This window comes from Schistocerca americana, chromosome 8 (assembly GCF_021461395.2).
Source record: "Schistocerca americana isolate TAMUIC-IGC-003095 chromosome 8, iqSchAmer2.1, whole genome shotgun sequence".
Taxonomy (NCBI): domain Eukaryota; kingdom Metazoa; phylum Arthropoda; class Insecta; order Orthoptera; family Acrididae; genus Schistocerca; species Schistocerca americana.
In genome coordinates, this window is record NC_060126.1 from 269,856,915 (window position 1) to 269,875,191 (window position 18,277).

At 40.7% G+C, this 18,277-nt stretch overlaps 1 protein-coding gene across 1 annotated transcript in view; it reads right to left on the bottom strand.

Annotated features, from left to right (window-relative positions):
• Positions 1-18,277, bottom strand: part of LOC124545759 — a 198,383-nt gene that overhangs the window by 20,651 nt on the left and 159,455 nt on the right. Inside the window, exons 5-7 of the mRNA XM_047124702.1 lie at positions 14,824-15,084; positions 11,435-11,665; positions 7,762-7,993 (exon numbers count right to left, since the gene is read on the bottom strand). Of these exons, the coding sequence (XP_046980658.1) occupies positions 7,762-7,993; positions 11,435-11,665; positions 14,824-15,084 (724 nt within the window). The remainder of the gene's footprint in view (positions 1-7,761; positions 7,994-11,434; positions 11,666-14,823; positions 15,085-18,277) is intronic.

Genomic DNA, 18,277 nt, shown 5'->3' on the forward strand with positions numbered 1-18,277 from the left:
GACTGGCACGTGGGGATAGGGGTTTGTTAGTTATTGGGAGCTCCAATGTTAGGTGGGTCATGAAGTCCCTCAGGAACATAGCGGCTAGGGCGGGGAATAAGTCCAACGTTCACTCAGTGTGCTTGCAGCGGGGCCTTGTCCGGGATGTGGAAGAGGCTCTTCCGGCAGCTATCAAGCATGCGGGGTGCAGCCAGCTGCAGATTGTTGCACATGTCGCCACCAATGATGCCTGTCGTCGGGGTTCCAAGGAAATTCTTGGGTCCTTTCAACAGCTGGCTAAATTGGTGAAGGCAGCCTCCATCTCTCGAGGAGTGGAAGCCAAGCCAACGATCTGCAGCATCGTACCCAGGGTGGAACGGGGTCCTCTGGTTTGGAGTTGAGTGGAGAATCTAAACCAGAGGCTACATTGACTGTGATGAAAATGGTTGTAGATTCCTTGACCTACACTATGTGATGGAAGGTTGTAGGATGCCCCTTGATATATCAGGGGTGCACTATACACAGGAAGCAGCTACATGGGTAGCGCAGTACTTGTGGCGTGCACATGGGTTTTTTTTTTTTTTTTTTAGATTAGGTTCCTCCCCACAGGAAACAAACCGTTGGCCTGAAAAATTACCAGTTCATGACACTGATGTGGGTGTGCCAACTGTAAAAATTGTTATTTCACCTAAACAGATCATTCCAAAGGATTTAAACATGCTAAATCTCATGTTAGTAAATTTTCAAAGTGCCTGTAGCAAGATCGCTGAGTTACTCTCCAAAATAAACAGTAGCAATGCCAATATTGCATTAGGTACCGAAAGCTGGTTGAAACCAGACATAAATGGCAGTGAAATTTTGAACTCAGACTGAATAATGTTTAGGAAGGATAGGACTAAAGCTGTGGGAGGTGGTGTGTTCATTTCAGCTAAAAGCTGTTTAAACGCAGTTGAGATCAATACTGAGTCGGACTGTGAAATAGTCTGGATAAAGCTGTCAATCAGACAAGGATTGACCATTGTATTCGGATGTTTTTATAGACAACCAGCATCCGCAACAAACGTCGCAGAACGTTTCAGGGAAGTCTTGAGTACATAGGAAACAAATATCCAAATTATCCATTACTTATAGGTGGAGACTTTAATCTGGCATCCACTGACTGGGAAAATCACATGTTTATCACAGGGGGCAGTAGCAAAGACTCGTGTGAGGTTATTCTAGGGGCACTCTCAACATACAACCTTGAGCAATTGGTTAGAAAAGCAACTCGAGATGGGAATATATTAGATGTCTTGGTGACAAACAGACCTGATCTTTTTGAGGAAGTTAATCTAGAAGGAGGTATTAGCGACCATAAAGTCGTCATGGCTTCTACACTCCTGGATATTGAAATAAGAACACCGTGAATTCATTGTCCCAGGAAGGGGAAACTTTATTGACACATTCCTGGGGTCAGATACATCACATGATCACACTGACAGAACCACAGGCACATAGACACAGGCAACAGAGCATGCACAATGTCGGCACTAGTACAGTGTATATCCACCTTTCGCAGCAATGCAGGCTGCTATTCTCCCATGGAGACGATCGTAGAGATGCTGGATGTAGTCCTGTGGAACGGCTTGCCATGCCATTTCCACCTGGCGCCTCAGTTGGACCAGCGTTCGTGCTGGACGTGCAGACCGCGTGAGACGACGCTTCATCCAGTCCCAAACATGCTCAATGGGGGACAGATCCGGAGATCTTGCTGGCCAGGGTAGTTGACTTACAGCTTCTAGAGCACGTTGGGTGGCACGGGATACATGCGGACGTGCATTGTCCTGTTGGAACAGCAAGTTCCCTTGCCGGTCTAGGAATGGTAGAACGATGGGTTCGATGACGGTTTGGATGTACCATGCACTATTCAGTGTCCCCTCGACGATCACCAGTGGTGTACGGCCAGTGTAGGAGATCGCTCCCCACACCATGATGCCGGGTGTTGGCCCTGTGTGCCTCGGTCGTATGCAGTCCTGATTGTGGCGCTCACCTGCACGGTGCCAAACACGCATACGACCATCATTGGCACCAAGGCAGAAGCGACTCTCATCGCTGAAGACGACACGTCTCCATTCGTCCCTCCATTCACGCCTGTCGCGACACCACTGGAGGCGGGCTGCACGATGTTGGGGCGTGAGCGGGAGACGGCCTAACGGTGTGCGGGACCGTAGCCCAGCTTCATGGAGACGGTTGCGAATGGTCCTCGCCGATACCCCAGGAGCAACAGTGTCCCTAATTTGCTGGGAAGTGGCGGTGCGGTCCCCTACGGCACTGCGTAGGATCCTACGGTCTTGGCGTGCATCCGTGCGTCGCTGCAGTCCGGTCCCAGGTCGACAGGCACGTGCACCTTCCGCCGACCACTGGCGACAACATCGATGTACTGTGGAGACCTCACGCCCCACGTGTTGAGCAATTCGGCGGTACGTCCACCCGGCCTCCCGCATGCCCACTATACGCCCTCGCTCAAAGTCCGTCAACTGCACATACGGTTCACGTCCACGCTGTCGCGGCATGCTCTACCAGTGTTAAAGACTGCGATGGAACTCCGTATGCCACGGCAAACTGGCTGACACTGACGGCGGCGGTGCACAAATGCTGCGCAGCTAGCGCCATTCGACGGCCAACACCGCAGTTCCTGGTGTGTCCGCTGTGCCGTGCGTGTGATTATTGCTTGTACAGCCCTCTCGCAGTGTCCGGAGCAAGTATGGTGGGTCTGACACACCGGTGTCAATGTGTTCTTTTTTCCATTTCCAGGAGTGTATATCAGTGGAAGCTGAAAAAATACCAAAGAAACAGTGTACAGTTTTCTTGTTTGGGAAAGCAAATAAAAGTGTCATTAATGAATATCTTCATAGTCAGCTTCAAGCATTCACTGTGGGACACAAAGATATTGAGCATCTTTGGTCGGAATTTGAATGTACTGTCCACCATGTGCTATAGAGAAGTATGTACCTAGCAAAAATATAGAGGAGGGAAAGGATCCACCTTGGTACAACAAACATGTTAGGAAGTTGCTGAGAAAGCAGAGAATTCTGTACAGTTGTTTTAAATGTAGTCACTGCCCCGCTAACAAACAGAAATTATGGGAAATGAAAGCAGCTGTCGAAAGGTCAATGAGAGATTCTTTTAACGAATTTGAAAGCAATATTTTATCTGCAGATTCTACAAATAACCCCAAAAAATTTTGGTCGTACGTTTAATCTATGAATGCTACAAATACGAGGGCTATCCACAAAGTACATTACGTTTTGGAATTAAAAATAAATAAAGTATTGGAAAATTTTTTTATTATATACAGATGAAAGCCACACTTAAATACTACTTTTCTACATAGTTGCCATTTAAATTAAGGCACTTATCGTAGCGATGGACGAGCTTGGAAATTCCTTCGTCGTAAAATTCTGCCGCCTGCGCCTTCAACCACGTGGTTACCTCTTCTTTTGGGACAGAAAAGGTGATATTTTTGGATTTCCTGGAAAGAGGCACTACAATAAACTCTCAAAGGTATTGCCAAACTCTGCACAACCTCAGAAGAGGAATACAAAACAAGCGCAGGGGAAAGTTGGGCTCAAAGATCTTGCTGATTCACGACAACGCCCGGGCCCACACGGCAAATGCCACTCGTGAAGTTCTCAAATCTTTTAAGTGGGAGTTGTTTCCTCATCTGCCGTACAGTCCCGACCTGGCACCGAGCGACTTCCACTTATTCCCAGCAATGAAGAAGTGGTTGGCTATGCAGTGTTTTGATGACGATGCACAGCTTCAAGAAGAGGTAACCACGTGGTTGAAGGCGCAGGCGGCCGAATTTTACGACAAAGGAATTTCCAAGCTCGTCCATCGCTACGATAAGTGCCTTAATTTAAATGGCAACTATGTAGAAAAGTGTGGCTTTCATCTGCATATAATAAAAAAAATTTCCAATACTTTATTTACTTTTAATTCCAAAACGTAATGTACTTTGTGGATAGCCCTCGTAATTCAAAACCTTCTCTTGCTGACAGTACGGGTAATGTAACTAATGACAATAAACAGAAGGCTGAAATTCTAAACCTAGCTTTCAAAAACTCGTTTACGGTGGAGGACTGCAGCACCATTCCCCCTTTCAATTATCGAGCAAACGCAAGGATGGCTGACATAGTGTTTAGTGTACCCGGGATTGTAAAACAGTTAAGATCCTTAGACGCCAGGAAGGCATCTGGCCCGGACGGTATCCTGTAAGATGTTATGTTGACTATGCTACAAATATAGCACCATTCGTATTCATCATCTATCAGAGATCATTGGAACAGCGGAAAGTTGCACGGGACTCGAAGAAGGCCCAGGTCATAGCAATCTATAAAAAGGGTAGAAAATCGGATGCACATAATTACCGGCCAATTTCACTAACATCAATTTGTTGTAAAAATCATGGAACATATTCTTTGTTCAGACATAATGACCTCTCTAAACTCTGAGAAGCTCATCTGCAGAAACCAGCATGGTTTTAGGAAACAGTGGTCATGCGACACATAGCTGGCCCTCTTTGTGCATGATATACAACAGGCTCTAGATAACGGCTCCCAGGTTGATGCCATATTTCTTGACTTTCGAAAGGCGTTCGACTTAGTTCCGCACTGTTGCTTGCTCCAAAAATGGCATGCTTATGGCCTATCTGATGACATATGCGGTTGGGTAGATACCGTATTTACTCGAATCTAAGCCGCACTCGAATCTAAGCCGCACCTGAAAAATGAGACTCGAAATCAAGGAAAAAAATTTTTCCCAAATCTAAGCCGCACCTGAAATTTGAGACTCGAAAATCAAGGGGAGAGAAAAGTTTTAGGTCGCACCTCCAAATCGAAACAAAGTTCGCCTAGTTGTAATATGAGACACAATTTAGGTCAAATGAATGACGATACAGCTGCAGTAGTTTGGTTCGAGTCGTAAGCTTAGCAGTTACGGTTTACCAGGTAGCCATTGCTACGCGTCATGCGCTCCGTCCGTATTTATACGGATATCCTTCCTTTTTCACGTGCTTCGTCTGGTTTGAATTGATTGCTTATTTTTCTTTGATCTGATAAGTGCTGTTCTCTTTGTTACAGGTGTTTACGTCACTCTAAGCTGAAAATGCATTACTGTACTGTGTCATGCATTGTTTGTCGCATTCTGATAGTGCGTGTTTACGGCCTGTCGTCGCTCGCGGCTTGGCTTGCTTTTGTGCGCGCTACCGCCGCTTACAAATAAAAAATAGAGAGGAGTCGTCTCATTAGCGAAACATTTGTTGTTACTTACACTACTTCTTTCTTTGATAATGATCAACAAGAACCAAATAATAGACTGCGTATGATAGATGATGTTCTGAACGAAATTTTAGCGAAAATTTTGCTCCGTTTGAAAATCTTTGCAGGCGCCTCTTTAGTTCATTACATTCTGCACAGAAATTAGAGTCATCTTAGATTTAAAAATCTAGTCAGTTGCCGTGCTTCATTTCTAACTGTATCACTATCAGGCATAAGAATAATACGAATATAAACATGACATGATATGTATATTCTTCCGCGTTTGCTGTTGTCTCACTCTAGTTTCGTAGTTTATTAGGCAGACAGGATTTAAATGAGATAGTAGCAAACACGAAACAATAGATGGCAAAATGTTTATATTCGTATTAATCTTATGGCGAAGAGAATACTACATGTGATTCACAATTCATAAAAGCTCCTATTAGCAACCATCTCTTCTCACAGGTAGAAAAAATTCAGAACGTAGAGTTGGACATATTGACAAACATCCCAAACAGTCTTGCCAGTCGGATTTTCGTAGTACATTGAAATGCTGCTACATTCGAAGATCAACAATACAGAATTTGTATTTACTTCGTTGGATAATGTACCAAAACGCAGTGGTCGAAACTCTGGGCGGAGGAAAAAGGCTCGTCTTCCACTTTTTTTTTTTTAATTTATTTACTGATGCTGAGATTTTGGTACCAGTATTTATCTTTGTGCCCTACAAACCATGCCTGTGTGGCGCTACATATATTCGATGGCAGAAGTTAGTTGTGGCGGCACCCACCAACATTTTTCAGAACTCCCGCTTGCTTTGCACTCGATTCTAAGCCGCAGGCGGTTTTTTGGATTACAAAAACCGGAAAAAAAGTGCGGCTTAGATTCGAGTAAATACGGTAGTTTCCTAACAGTCAGAGAGCAGTATGTCGTCCTGAATGGGGTGACTTCAACAGAAAAAAGTATAACTGCAGGTGTGCCCCAGGGTAGTGCAATAGGTCCGCTGCTTTTTATGATTTACATAAACGATATGGTTGATGGTACTGAGAGAGGCATTAGACTGTTTGCCGATGACGCTGTAGTCTACAGGAAAGTAGTATCACACGAAAGTTGTGAACAAATCAATGAGGATTTGCGGAAAATAAATGCATGGTGAAATGACTGGCAGTTATCTCTCAATATTAGTAAGTGTAACCTACTGCATATAATAAGCCAAAAATCCCCATTAATGTATGAGTACAAAATAAATGCTCAGTCTTTGGAAGCGGTAACATCCATCAAGTATCCGGGTGTAACTATTTGAAATGATCTCACATGGAGTGATCAGATTACACAAGTAATGGGCAATACAAACTCTAGATTGCCATTTATTGGTAGAATCCTGAAGCTATGCAGTCCTTCAACAAAGGAAATAGCTTACAATATCCTAGTTTATCCAGTCTTAGAGTATTGTTCGTCTGTATGGGTCTGATTCAAGAGATTGAGAAGGTCCAAAGAAGAGTGGCAAGATTCGCAACTGGTGCATTTAGCCATCGCGAGAACGTTACAAATCTCATAGAAAGTTTGAAGTGGGACACACTTGCAGATAGACGGCGCGCTAAGCCGAAGGGGCTGCTCACTAAATTCCGAAATCCAAACTTCGCTGAGGATGTAGAGCATATATTATTACCACCAACTTTCAAATTGCACCATGATCAGCATTCAGAGATAGGGAAATTAGAGCTTGTACTGAGGTGTTCAGACAGTTGTTTTTCCTTTGCACGATCCACGAGTGGGACTGACTGGGGGAAATTTGACTTTGACGTTAACTGTGCCCTCCGCCACACACCGCTTGGTGGCTAGCAGAGTATATATGTAGATGTAGATGTAGAGGAAATAATCTACTCCTCCATTCTCCAGAGCAGCTATGCTTTTGTTTCATATCAAGCATTCATAAAAATAAACGACATACACCGAGATAATAAACTCTTAAAACACAATGTGTAACCAAAATGAACTTAGAACACACATTCAAGCTAGAGGATCCACAGTCAGTGTTCTGATACTTCTAATTCTTCACTGACTGGAATGGGATAGAACACTCATCACTACTACCACAACACTATAGTGTTGTTTGATCAGAAAGGTTAGGAGCCATAGGAGAAAAGAAAAAAAAATTGAAAACACTTCTAACCATTATTATTCCAATTTAAAGTCATAGTGGCTATTATTCAATCACAACTGTCTATTAAAACAAATAAACAGATTTTTAAGACCTCTCTCCCTCATGAGTCACAATTTTTTGTTAATTTGTTGACATTATTTTATATTGGTCTTCTGACTTTAACTGCCAGATGATTGTTGGTGATGGCTTCATATGAAAGAAACTAGTTTCTCACAGTATTTCATAGGCATATATTTAGTACTAAGTTGATGCATCTGCCATGCCTACCAAAGGGCTCACAAGAAATTAATAAGAACTCTTTGTTTAGATCATAATACCAACCATCCACTGGTGATATGGGCCACGAGTGTGGCTTGCTGGCCTGCATCAACACCGGGCGGTGACTTCTCTACACTATGGCACACAATGCGAACCTCGTGAGCAGAATCATCAGTTATTCGCAAGGTTGCATTTTTATGTGAGAAGTGATAAGACTGCTTCATGTCCAATGTGTACCAGTTATGGTGGTCTGTCACCCAGCTTGGAAATCTACACTGTGTATGACGGTTCTCCACTGCAAAAAGGAAAAGACAAAAATTAATTAATATCTACCTCATTAATTATCTTGTTGAAAAAACTGTGATAATGTGACTAAATTTTGGTACAAAAGCAATAGATCACTTTAATATGTAGGCAACTATAAATCAGTTAAAACAGTAACACGCAGGAAAATAGGCACAGTGACGCTCACTATACTGTAGTCTCTCGAGTATCTAGCTCTGGATGATCCAGCCATCATACTATCTGGCCTACTTAATTAATATCACAACAATACTTCTCTGTGATAACATGGGGGTTAATTTATTGTACAACTGTGCTTTTCTAAAGCTTTAGCAAGCAGGTTCTCTCCACAATGTCATGTGGCCTTTACAATATTTTATGCATCTTTTGTGCTTCTAGCACATCTGGAGTCACAGTTATAATGCACATACTGTAATATTATATTGAATAAATTGTCGGAACCACTCTTAAACAAACCATAATTAAAACCTCTCCTCCAGTGCTCACAAATAACAATAACAGGATAGAGAGTAGCTCTGTCGGCAACCTTGTTCTCTTTGTTTCTTCAGTTGCACATCAGATGTTTGTGTGTTGTTATATTGCTGTGTAGGGCGGTCTTTTGTATTTCAATTACGGAGTCTGAAATGGGCAATAAACGAAAAACACATGTAGTGACTATAGATCAGAAACTACATACTGTAAAGCAGCTGGATTCTGGATTAGCAGCCAAAACTACTACTTTAGAGTATAAAAAATTACTGTTTAAGACTGGAAGAAAAATCTAAGAGAAACTGAAAAATGGTGTGTTTCCCAATCTGGTGGAAGTGGAATAGAACTAAGGAAGACACTGTTGAAAGACAACCATTAAGAAATTAAGGAGGTTTTATTTTTATGCAATGAACATTTAAGAGGCAAAGGTTTGTCCATTACTGGGCCAATATTACAGGAAAATGCATTGCAATTTCAGTAGCAAATTGAAGGAGAAGATTCAGAATTTACTGCCAATGATGGATGGTTGGATCGGTGGAAAAAACAATTCAGTATTCGCCAGATTGCCATTAGTGAAGAGGCTTTATCCATAAGCTTAGGTTTTCATTAATAGGGAAGCAATGGAAACATAGAGCTTCCAAAGAAAATTCAGCAGACATTACACATGTCAGAAGAAAGGATGTATGAATTCAGAAACCTTTAAAACTCAATTCCCAAATTAATTCATACCAGCTGTAGAGAAATATTTGAAACACAACTATTTACTGTAGAAAGCACTGCTGATTCTCAATAACATGCTTCGCATCCTGCCAGTTATGAACTTGTAGATGGATATTTCAAAACACTATTTTTACCATGAAATGTGACTGCTCTTTGTGTCAGCCGATGGACCAGGACAACATTGAAATGTTAATGAAGAAATATTGCCATCTTCTCAGTTCATTGATATCAGCAGTTGATAGTAATGAAGACTATGTAACCATTCTGACGAGGACTGACTTGCTACACATCATAAGGTGGTTAACTAAAGTATGGGAAAAGATTCCAAACATATTAATTTTAAGGTTTTGGAAAATTCTTTTTGAACATGAAGGTGGACATTTTAAATTTGAATTCATACGTAAAACCAAACTCAAAAATAGAAATTATGACATTGTTCCATTGTTCAAAAATGTACCAAGCTGTGAGAATGGTGATGCAGAGGACATCACAGACAAGTAGCGAAGTTCATGAACTGACAATGATTTTGTGCAAACGGTAATGCAGAGGCAGTGCTGCACTACTTTTGTGAGCAGGAAGGAGGCATATTGCAGCTTGGAAGAGGGCTAACAGAGGGGCGCAGTCATCTATCAAATACTTTTTTAAAACCTCAAACCTGTGAATTTCACCTTTTTTATTAGGCGTGACTTATGTCATTTGTGTAATTGTACAGTGATACTTAACAATGTTGATCATGTTATGTTTCCTGTAACATTCTCTGAAGGATGCACATAACAAACACATAACTAGCATCTATCACATCAGAAGTCGGACAAAAGGGGTGTTTTGAATGGTTTGGTTGGGGTCATCATAACAGGGAATTTATAGAACTCCAAACCATCTGTTATTGTTAGCCGGCTTTACCTTCTGCCACATTAGACTGGATAGTCAAGAGCCTACTGTATTTCTGAAAAAAGGCCTAGGAAGGCACATTTGAGCAAACTGATCCACAGTCAGGGTTCTACATGTTTTAAATTCTCCATCTGTCTAACTACTATAGTTGCTGTGTAATTACTCTAAAAATTCGTAAACATTTCACAATATGGTCTTTGTTTTATTGTGTTAAAACACTGTCAGTTCACTGGACTCAATAAAATTTAGAATTAAGTATTGTGCTTCAATGTTTGCTTGTGTCTATTAGGCTAAATGTACATGGTGAAATATTTACTTGTGTATACATCAGGAAATGACTAATGCTGGAGGTGAAAGTGAAAGTAAACAAAAAGACCTGTGCGAAAGGGATATCTGGAAAATTTGCATACAGGCAACATTTCCATGCATAATAAGAAAACAGGTAAAAATTCAGAAGTTAACATAAACAAGTTATAAAAGAAATTAAACTGCACATGTAGTCCTTACTTAAATATGAGTTATTCCTGTGAAGGAGTGATAAAAAATCCAGTCACATTTTTTGCTTGTAAAATCAATGGTATTTTACCTCAGTTGTTTATGGTTTCTCACAGCATTCCATAACTGTTTAGGCCAACAACCAAACCAAAATTATATTCTAAGTCACAGGTCCTGGTACTTGCACAGGAACAGTAAATGTTTCTCCTCTACCACAAATGGCTCTGACTCATAATTACTATCACCACGCGCTCCGAGTCATAGTTACTACCACACAGTACTCTGAGTCATAGTTACTACCGCTTGCTCTGAATCACAATTAATATGCAACTTCCTCCAAGCCACAGTTACTACCACCGTATCATTGAGATCACTGTCACATACTCCGAGTCATAGCTACTTCCACCAATAACTCCAGGTCATTATTACCAAATGCTCCTAGTTATATTTAGTATTAACTGACTTCTGATGTAATAGATGTCTTTATTATGTACATCCTTCAGAGAATGTTACAGGAAACATAAGATGAGCATCTGAGTCATATGACTACTACCACCACGTATTCTAAGTCATAGTTACTACAGCCTAGTGTTCCGAGCTGTAGCTACTACAGTCACATACATTGAGTCCTAGTTATTACTGCCAAGTGCTCTGACTCTCAGTTACTACAACAGTGCGCACACCTTCCCTTATCTTTCTGTTCCTGAACAGACTGCCCTGTTGGGTACAAATAAACAGATACTGATTGGTGTCAAAATTCTATACACATCAGGGAATATTTGACAACAGCTGGGTCTATGCACGAGTAAAATGTGTAATTTGCAGTTCTGCATCATTCTGTAAATGTACAGTGGTGTACCCTTTGTGAGACTCATGGTGCGCGATCCCTCGGTGGCAGACAGCAGCCCCGAACATGTGGCGTCTCCAGACTGTGCCACATTGTATGTGACATGGCCATCACGCTGGCTGCGGTCATACACGAAGCAACGGTAGCGATCCTCGTCCGTGGTGGCAGTCTTGTGGTACAGCTTGCCCACCAGGTAGCGAGTACTGCCCTCTTTCCACGTTGCCAGGCAGACCAGCTCCTCCACTGAAAAATGCATTCAGTGTGAGCATCTTGCAAACATTGCAGTACATTCTACACAAGAGCCAAATTGAAAAAAAAAAAAAAAAAAGATTTCTATGATGCTAAATATGTCCTATACTTTTCTGTGTAACTGAGACTTGGACTTTGGTTGAGATGAAGGGGCGAACAACTTGAGGCATCTAAAATGTGACTTTACAGTATAATGCTAGGAGCAAAAGTGACAGTTAAAATTCTCTATCTCAGCCATGTAATGAGGGATAGAAATTTGGTACAAACAGCTGCTGAACATTCTTCAGGAAAGTTATGTGGTAAAAAGAGGGTGAAGAAGAAGAAGACTTGGCACAAGCTTGGAATTTTTTCACAAAAGCAAAAGTGATATAGCTGTGATAGTCGCCTACATATGCAATGGATAAGCATTGGAAGAAGAACTTTCCATCTGAGCGGACCATGGAAGGCCCAACGGTACCAATTGACTGCTATGTCATCCTGAAATGATAGGCATCACTGGATCTGGGTATGGAGGAGCATGTGATCAGCACACCACTAACCCAGCAGCTGCCAGTTTTCATGACTAGAGCCGCTATTTCTCAAACAAGTAGCTCCTCAGTTGGCTTGACAAGGGCCGAGTGCACCTCGCTGGACAGCAGCACTTGGCAGATGCAGACAGTCACCTATTCAAGTGCTTCCCAAGCCTGACAGTGCTTAACTTCAGTGATCTGATAGAAATCAGTGTTACCACTGTGGGAAGGCAGTTGGCGCTAGCAGAATAATAATAAGGAGAAGAATATAATTTGTATTTAACAGATTCCTCTAAGCTGATGTGGAAAGTAAAGTGCTATGTATGTGGCCGTATCCAGGTGTGTCTTTTATGGAGGAATATGGACCATGCATCCAAATAACCGTTGCTGTGACACAGCCTGTATTCACGAACAGCATATGCTAATTTATTTTAGTTCATTTTACCAATTGGTGATAATGGATTTTTAACATTTTTATTGGTATCTCTATTGATTTATGAGATTCTTTTACAATTATTCTGATGATGGAGGTTCTTTGACAGGTATCAATTTTAGTGCTTTTGCATTGCAAATGCTGATTGAGTCCCACATTTTAATATTAAGTTTTGCATCAAATATTTTATTATTATTATTTAGCATATGATACATAACAATCACAACACATAAAATACAGTACCACAGACACATTAAAATGCAGTTTAGATCTTATCTAAGCCACTGATCCAATCCACCACTTCAGAAGTAACCAGGTTCGTATCGATTAGATTTCCAGGGAAGGCACGGAGTGGGCAGTCCACCACTATATGCTTGATTGTTTGTGGAACGTCAGCACAGTCACAGTATGAGGTGTCCACCCAACCCCATTTATGAAGAATTGAAGCACTTCTTCCCACACCTTTTTTAGAGAAAACGACATTACAGACGAAGGAAAGTTAGAAACCACATTAAGTGGAAACTGCAGCAGTCTAATTCATTCAGATAATTGTGCAACCTTAGATCATGTAGCGAAAATAAATGAATACAGAAGGTTCTGTGAAAGTAGAATACCATTATGTAGCAGTAACAGTTTCCTCCTCCTTCATATAAAAGTACAATCTCTTAGGTGTAAAATCAATGAATTACAATACTGGCTCGATAAAATCAACTGCAGTGTTCTATGCATCAATGAACACTGGATGAAAGACACTGAAATAGACTTGTGTGTTCCTCTTGGATATTCGTTAGTTACAAGCTACTGCAGAAAAAGTATTACACATGGTAGGGTCGCAATATATGTCAAAAGTAACCTTGAATTGCATTACTCAGTTATAGACCTTAGTAGAATATGCCTTGAAGCTACAATAGAAGTAGCTGGTGTGGTAATGCATGAACAGAAAACTGTAATTGTCTCAATCTATCTAATCCCAGCCTCTAATGAGACAGTATTTATAGAAAAAATTAATACTTTAATATTGCTGTTGTCAAAATATAAACAGCATAGAATTGTAATTGTAGGTGATATTAACATAGATATAAGGGCAAAGAGAACTTAGACTGTGGCTAAGCCATGTCTCCGCAATATCCTTTCTTTCAGGAGTGCTAGTTCTGCAAGGTTCGCAGGTGAGCTTCTGTAAAGTTTGGAAGGTAGGAGACGAGGTACTGGCAGAAGTAAAACTGTAAGAACGGGGCGTGAGTCGTGCTTTGGTACCTCAGTTGGTACAGCACTTGCCCGCGAAAGGCAAAGGTCCCGAGTTCGAGTCTCGGCCCGGCACACAGTTTTAATCTGCCAGGAAGTTTCACATCAGCGCACACTCCGGTGCAGAGTGAAAATCTCATTCTGGAGTTATTTGGTATTCTTGACCACAGATGACCAAGATGTCTTCTGCTGTGAGGAGGTAGTATGTTTCACAACACCGGCAGCCATTGGACTGGAGTAGCAAGTAATGTTCCAGATAAGATACGAGTACACTGAAAGAGTGGCAAAGCTGACAATGAATGTATGTTATCCTAAAATAAAAATTTCACATGTACTTGTGGAAAGTAGATGTAGGTTATTTATGTTAATGATATGAGTGAATTGTTCTAGTTTGCTGCAGATGAAAGTAATTTGTGCAAACATATGTTTAATATGCTGTATACATATTATAATTAAGATATAAAATATAACACAGATTATTTTCTTTGCCCTCATTAATAAATCCAGTTTCAAAACAATACTTTAATCTATACTGCATTCTCATATGCAGTCGGAATGCTACAAATTTCACTACTGAGTTCTTTTTTTTCACAGCACTCGGAAATCTTTTTAGTTGATTTGTTAGTGTTTTTGTGGCACACTTAGACCTCCTTTAGGAGACTGATGTCCAGACCCTGACCTTCAAAGTCCCGTGAGTGTGAAGTAAGGTCTTATTGATGGAAACAAATTAGCCCCAAAGATAGTGTGTAGACCACTATGATATGACATGAGTCTTTGATTCACATTCAAATATCTACAACCATGGAACTAATTCAAACTGATTCCTAAGGCACATATGAGATGTAGCGGATCCGACCGTTTGTTAGTATTTTAGATTTTGCTTGAGAATGTTGGGCAGTGAGTCAGATCCTTTACAACGGAAAAGAATTAACTCGGTAACAGTGTTTTGTAATATATCTGCCACGTACCTGTGGATTCGGTGCCGGTGACGTCGGGACAGGCCTGGTAGCGCATTAGCAGGCGCGCCTCGTCCGAACAAGAGTCGAGCCTGGAGACGGGACTGCGGCACTCGCCAGCGCCGCGGTTGTACGTGAACGTGAACGGCGGACCGCGGAACGGGCACGCCGTCGGCTGCACGTGTGGCTCCGCGCGGAACATGGAATAAAGCGTCGCGTCGCCCGTGATCGTGTCGCACAGCGAAGACAGCGACGCGCGCGAGTCGCAGAAAGCTGTGGGCAGAACAAGGACGTACTTGCGTGGGGCTTTGCAACAGACCAGTAATATGTGTATTTATTTGTGTAAGTTTTTTTTATTTTCGAAATGAATGAAATTTTCTCGCTCGGGGAAACAGTTTCAAACTTATCACGCCATATCTGGAGAACTGTTCAACTCGCTGAAAATAATACTCGTTCACAAAGTCCTGGCAGATTGCAATTAGGGGAAAAAATGCGCACACCTGAGCTCAACAGGGGATGTGTGGTGTTGGCGTATAATCAATGCTGTTTTCCACTGCGAGACTGACATCTAAAACTCGATGACTGAACTGGTAATCGATCCCAAAACATCGATTTCTTTAACATCGACTTTAAACGATAAATTTATAGACGCGTGGAAAACAGCAAAAATGAAGACTAATGTCATATTTATTAATTAGTAAATACACCAATAATATATGTGACACAACATTTTTGAGAGAAGTTTCGCCTTCAGTTCTCTGCGTTGTTGACACTGGACAAATCTTACTTTTGACAACGGTCTTTCAAAAGCTGACATTGTGACTGAATACGTGAGTGCAATTTTTTGTAACTTTGGATGACGTTAATTGCATACTTCTAATTGATCTTGTTTAAGATGTTGAAGTCCATCTTTTAGGTAATAACTGAACTGTGATGGCAGAGCGGTTTCTATTCCAGTTTGCAAATCATTCTTTTCATTGTGCTATTTTATAAAGTACATTCGACAAATAAAATTTGGTTTCTCTGTTTTCCTACAATGTATCAACGTTGCCCATCCTACTTGCTCTATTTGTGAAGCTCTTTCTCTTGGAAAAAATCGTTCAGTTTTTCTGTAACTGTAATCATTTGTTTGTCTGTACATGTACATCACATCAACCGTCCCTCTTTTTCCATAGGGTGTTTGTTACATCGATAATAAGCGCCTTTCGATTTCTGTTATTATATTACTCTTCGAATGCTCCCCAATAGTCTTTATTGGTTACATGACATATTTTGAAGTTCAACATACTAGTTATTAGGATTAATTTAATTTACTGCTTGCAACTTATTTTTCTACACAAATTTCACATTTAGCCATTTCCATAGATCATCTGCCATATCTACCATATCTGCGGCTATTAACATGGATAGTGCTCTAGCGTAACAGTTAACGATATTATTAAATAAAGGACGCGCTTGCAAAAATTGAACTACATCTAGTACGTACTTCTTGAATTATTCACAGGTCTGATTCTTTGCTTAGCTCGCATGATATAGGTACTATACTTCGTTTAAATCATACAACAGTTATTGACGGTGGAAAAAAGAAGCCTTTTTTTATTTATCTTCTTGTCTCTTTCCGACATTGAAGGTCGATGTTTTTATCTTTCACATCGATGTTTCAGACTTTAGTATCGGCATGCTTTAACCACCAACCTCGATATTTTTGTAAATGCCGATGATCATCGAACAGTCCTAAGCCCAATATATGGACAGCCGTGGGTAGAGTGAAAGGGTGGAGGACAAACTGCGCTTTCCTCAATGTTCATGTCCTTACTGCTGCGCCACGACATGGCACGAAAATTACTTTATAATGGCTACCGTAAACACAGGTATTGTATTTTAAATCTCCATTGTTGGTAGCAATGGGACGCAGACCACTCGTGGCCAGAAGTCGACCAACTAGGAAACCCTCGTGACTAATGGTTGACTACTTTTTTGTGATTATCAGATTACCTCCTTAGTTTCGTACCTTACTGCGTTTAAGCTTTATGTGCAATGTTGTAAATATTTAACTCATAGTAAATTTGAAGTTCAGTCTTTTACTCCTTCAAAAATTACGTAATAATTCTGAAATTCATGTGTGATGCAGATCTCTGTAAGGTGATTAGATTAGATTAGTTTTTCGACCCATAGAGCCGTGCTGAGGAGATCCTCGTGGGTGTGGAACATGTCAATTTTTTTTTTTTGTATGAGTATATACAATACATCATGTGTTTCTATTAAAAAATTCGTCAATGGAGCAGAAGCAGTTGGCCACTAGTAAGTCTTTCAGGCTCCTTTTATACTGATCTTTATTTGTAACTAAATTTTTTATGCTTGCTGGCAAATTATTGAAGATGAGTGTTCCTGAGTAGTGGACCCCTTTTTGAACTAAAGTAAGTGCTATTAAGTCCTTGTGCAGATCATTTTTGTTCCTGATATTGTATGTATGAACTGAGCTGTTTGTTGGAAATAGAGATATATTTTTAGGACAAATTTCATTAAGGAGTAAATATATTGAGAGGCAGTAGTTTAGTATACCCAGTTCTTTGAAGAGGTTTCTACAGGACGTCTGTGAATTTACTCCACAAATAATACGTATTACACGCTTTTGGACTCTGAAAACTTTTGTTTGACTTGAAGAGTTACCTAAAAATATTATACCATATGACATTATGGGATGAAAGTAGGCAAAGTATGCAAGCTTTTTCATTTTTATGTCGCCTATGTTTGCTAACACTCGAATTGCAAATACAGATTTGTTAAGGCGTTTCTGCAGTTCTCTGGTGTGCTCCTCCCAACTGGATTTATTATCAAGTTGCAATCCCAGGAATTTAAGACTGTCAACTTCTTCTATCTGCTATTCTTCATGCTTTTTACGTATGCTGGGTGGAAACCTCTTACGGGTTCTGTATTGCATATAGTGAGTCTTTTCGAAGTTTAATGTCAGTGAGTTGGCTTTAAATCACTTCTTAATGTCCATGAAAATATCATTAGCAGATCTTTCTAGAACTACACTCGACATACTATTTATTGCAATACTTGTGTCATCCGCAAACAAAACGAATTCTGTTTCTGGCAGTGCAATTGATGAGAGATCATTAATGTACACAAGAAAAAGCAATGGCCCTAAGATGGATCCTTGTGGGACACCACAGGTAATTTCTTCCCATTCTGATGATGACTGATAACTTAATTCACTAGTCCCTTGCATTGACACCCTTTGTTTCCTGTTAGCAAGGTATGACTTGAACCATTTTGCAGCACTGCCCGTGACACCACAGAATTCTAATTCATTTGAAAGGATGTCTAATTGCATAATAAAACTGGTATTCATTTTAATTAGAGCCGAAGATTTATTTATTTCTTGAATTAGGGCAATTTTTCCTGCCTGAAAAAGTTTTTTACTTGAGATCAGACTGGCACAAAATGTCAGTGGCAACAC